At 36.6% G+C, this 3743-nt stretch overlaps 1 protein-coding gene across 1 annotated transcript; it reads right to left on the reverse strand.

Moving 5' to 3' along the window:
• Window positions 1–305: 305 nt before the first annotated feature.
• LOC106321328 lies at window positions 306–1074 on the reverse strand (the record flags this gene model as incomplete). The annotated part of the gene is given in 1 exon segment (XM_013759619.1): window positions 306–1074. A coding segment is annotated over 1 exon segment (754 nt), but the record flags the coding sequence as incomplete, so codon positions are not given.
• Between the last annotated feature and the right edge of the window lie 2669 nt (window positions 1075–3743).

Below are 3743 nucleotides of genomic sequence, written 5' to 3' on the forward strand. Positions count from 1 at the left end.
TAAAAAACATTAGTCGTCCAAAAAAAAACAGAGAAAAAACATTAAAATATTTAAGAAAAAAAAAGACAAGAAAGTGAAACAGAGAAACAGGAAGTTTCTTTGATTGCGTGATCATCAAGCCAAGCTTCGTCTCCCATGATCGACAGCAAACCCTACCTGTGATAACTCTTTTAACCACTCAAACGTTCTCTTCCGCGCAACCGCCGTTTTCTCCTCATTCTTCGCCGTCTTCTTCTTCTCCGTCTCGCCGGAGACATTGATCTTCACAGGTACAATCGTCTCCGTCGCCGCCGCGGAGCACCTAAAATCCCCGAACAGAAAGCTTCTCCTCCGGTTACTCGATCTCGATTCTGTTTTCTTCGAATTCGAGCTCGTGCTTGTGCTACTGCAGCTACTGTTTCGACTCACTGATACTTTCGCCGTTCGAAGTTCGATCTCCGGCGTACGGACGAGACCTAACCGGAGAAAGTCCCAAATCGAAGATGATTTGTGGTTTCTGATTGAATTCACTCTCGCCGTCATGCTCGACGATCGTCTGATCTGTGGCTGTGGACTCGGTTGACTGTAGTCGATGAAGTTATTTTCAATTTTCCGGTTAGAACCGGCTCCGGTTCTCCGGAAGTCGACCGATTCGGATCTGGAAATTAACCGGTTCGAACCGGGAAGTCCCGCGTCTAAGCTGACGGAGTGACGAAACGGGAGGATTAGCCCTTCGGAGAATAATTCGTCCGCGGTACTCATCTCAGGAGCTGGCTCACATGAATCCGACCCGAGACGAAACGATGACCTGGTTTTAAATTGGAACTCCTCTTCTTCCTTTGATTGTTTCGGAAGCTCAACTTTCTCGTTAGATAAATTCACCGGCAAATCACACAGAGATAACGCTTCTTCGTCTTCTTGATCTTGATTGTGATGAGAGATCAAAAGGACTTTCTCCTCTTCCGTACATGTCCTCATTTTCGAAGCTTCTGAGTTTTCCGACAAGAGAGAGAGAGAGGTAAGGTTTTGAATTAAAAACATAACGAAAAGAGTGGGCGACAAATTTGAATATTTAAGCATGATTTTATTAGGGGTTCTGAGATTCTTATCGGAATATAAGAACCGTCTCTTAATTTTTAACTTAAAAAAGTTAAGAACCGGCTCTAAAAACTCTTATTTAAGAACCGATTCTTACTTTTTTTAGTTAAAAATTAAGAGACGGGTTCTTATATTCCGTTAAGAACTCCACCCTAAAAACTCCTCAATAATATGCTCTTAAAAAGACAAAAGAAAGGTTTACGTTGAAAAAGTCAAAATGAGTTGGATCTTTATTCTTTATTTTTTAACTATCTATATACGTGGAAGCCTCCTTGTTCCAATAGTTTGACTAATGGTTCATTAATGCTTCTACATCAGCAGGGCCAGATTTCAATTTTCGGAAAAATCGATTTATTAAACAATTATGCAGGCTACGGAGAAAAGGCTTTCAAGAGATCTTCAATATGGTACAAGTAAACTCGGTCAGACGTGATCTTCGTAAGACAGCTCAGGTGATGCAGTTAGGCGTAGATCCTTATAAAACAGATAGTATTGTCGGTTGTCAGATCATCTATGTAATCTTTCTCATAATTGTAATATCATAATAAATCAGCGTTAAAAAAAAAATTATCTATATAATATACACATAATATTTGGAACCAGACATAAGCCATAGAAAAGGTAAAAATATACACCGAAAGTTGTTTTTAACAATAACAAAGATCGTGAGAAGTTTGAGTCCTAGTTTACTAGACGTGGTGTTTCCTTTTCTTTTTCATTCAGTACCGTGACATTTATCTACATACTGCATTAGGTGAGCATGGTCACTATAGTTACTTATTTGCTTCAAAGAAATTTTTATTAATTTCTGAAGTTTATTCGCATGAATTAAAAATTTCTTATAAAATGCTTTAATGTGTCTACTTTTAAGTTTTAATGGTCAACCAAGCTTCCATTTCAAACTCGTCCGTTTTGTAAATTAAAATGTTTAGGTTTAACAAAATAAATAAAAACTTGTTTAATCTTTATATTGCTTTGGCAGGTAAACATCTCAATAATAAAAATGTTTTCGTGAACTTCCTTTTTTAGTAAGAACACACATGTTAAAAGCTGAGAGAGGTTGTAAGATATGGCAGGCTTTTGTTTTATTATCTCTACTTACTTTTGCTGGTGGATTGAAAGCATAGATATGTAAAAGAAAAACAAGAACCATGAAAATAAACAATAAGAATGGCTTAAAAGATTGGATCTGTGGAGAAGTGGACCTAGGCCACTACTCTTGGCACGCGATAGCTACGCTTTACCCAGCACCATCACAATCCATCTTCCACATGAATATACATTTATCATGATGACTTTTATCATTTCTTTTGCTGTTTTGTTGTTAATTAACGTTTTATATGCCTTTAGAGAATAAAGTCAATAAAGTATGCATCCTTTTCCTCCTTATTTTAATCAGATAAACTCCTAACTTCTAGCTCCAGTTCAATTAGAATGATCTAACGTCTATATTTCTTATTTTCAAACGCGTAATAGTGGTCTACAATTGTTTCTTGATCATATATGAAATAACATCAGACTTTGACCACATTTATAATTACGATTTATAAATACAATATGTAAATGACTCTTAGCATAATAAAACCACTTCATATATTTTGATGTCCTATTCTAGAAGGATGTAGACTAATTACATTCAAGAAAAATGAAGCTTTCCCATTGTTGAGACAATTTTTGTCATCTACGAAATAAAAGGTATAATGGATTTGAAATCACATGATAAGTCTCGGTCGAACTGTATAATTATAAAAACTGTTCTTGAGACAAGGCACTATAAGAAGAAAAAAGTGAGGGTGGTAGTGGTACCACAAACAGTTGAAACTTGCGTCTCCCTGTTTGTTGCTGATTATTAAAAGAAAAAACTGTTAGTAAATGATCTGTTGTTGTTTTACCATTTGTAAATGTCTGTGTAGAGGAGGGTTGGTTGTGGTGTTATGCTGAATCTGTTATAAATAACTTGATGATTATAGATTTTTTTTTATAAGCCATCTAATAAATGTTTGTTTTTTTTTTTGCAGTGTATTTTCACGTTGTTTATAGTTATTTATTAATAGAGTGAAATATATACTTTAGATGGAGTATAGTACTATTAATATGCGAAAATTTAGCCAGTGTCATCGCTCAGTTCTGGTGGAGTTCGAATCTACCAAAAAGAGGAATATACTGGGCAAATTGGGAAAAATTTTGTCTACCAAGAGAGGATGGTGGAATTGGCTTCCAAATGATCCATGAGTTTAATCTGGCTCTTTTGGCTAAACAACTATGGAGATTAGTACAGTTCCCTGATTCTCTTGTCGCTCGAGTCTTACGAGGAAGATATTATAGATTGAGCTCTCCATTAAGAGTAAACGCTGCTAGCAGCCCATCATATGTGTGGACTAGCATTTCTGCTGCAAGGAAATTGCTATTACTGAAAATTAGACAGAAGATACATTCAGGTTATGAAATTAAGGTATGGGAGGATCCATGGATTCCATCGAACCCCGCGAGGCCAGCTGTCCCCATAGCACCAGTGATGCATCCTAATATGAGAGTAAGCGATCTTATTGATCAGGGATCAAAGGATTGGGATGTGGGACTATTGGAGAACTATGTTCATCCTGAGGATATACCATTCATAAGGAGTTTGGCCATAAGCTCAACTCATCGTCGTGATACTTTCTGCT

The sequence above is a fragment of the Brassica oleracea genome, unplaced genomic scaffold, assembly GCF_000695525.1.
Source record: "Brassica oleracea var. oleracea cultivar TO1000 unplaced genomic scaffold, BOL UnpScaffold01440, whole genome shotgun sequence".
Taxonomy (NCBI): domain Eukaryota; kingdom Viridiplantae; phylum Streptophyta; class Magnoliopsida; order Brassicales; family Brassicaceae; genus Brassica; species Brassica oleracea.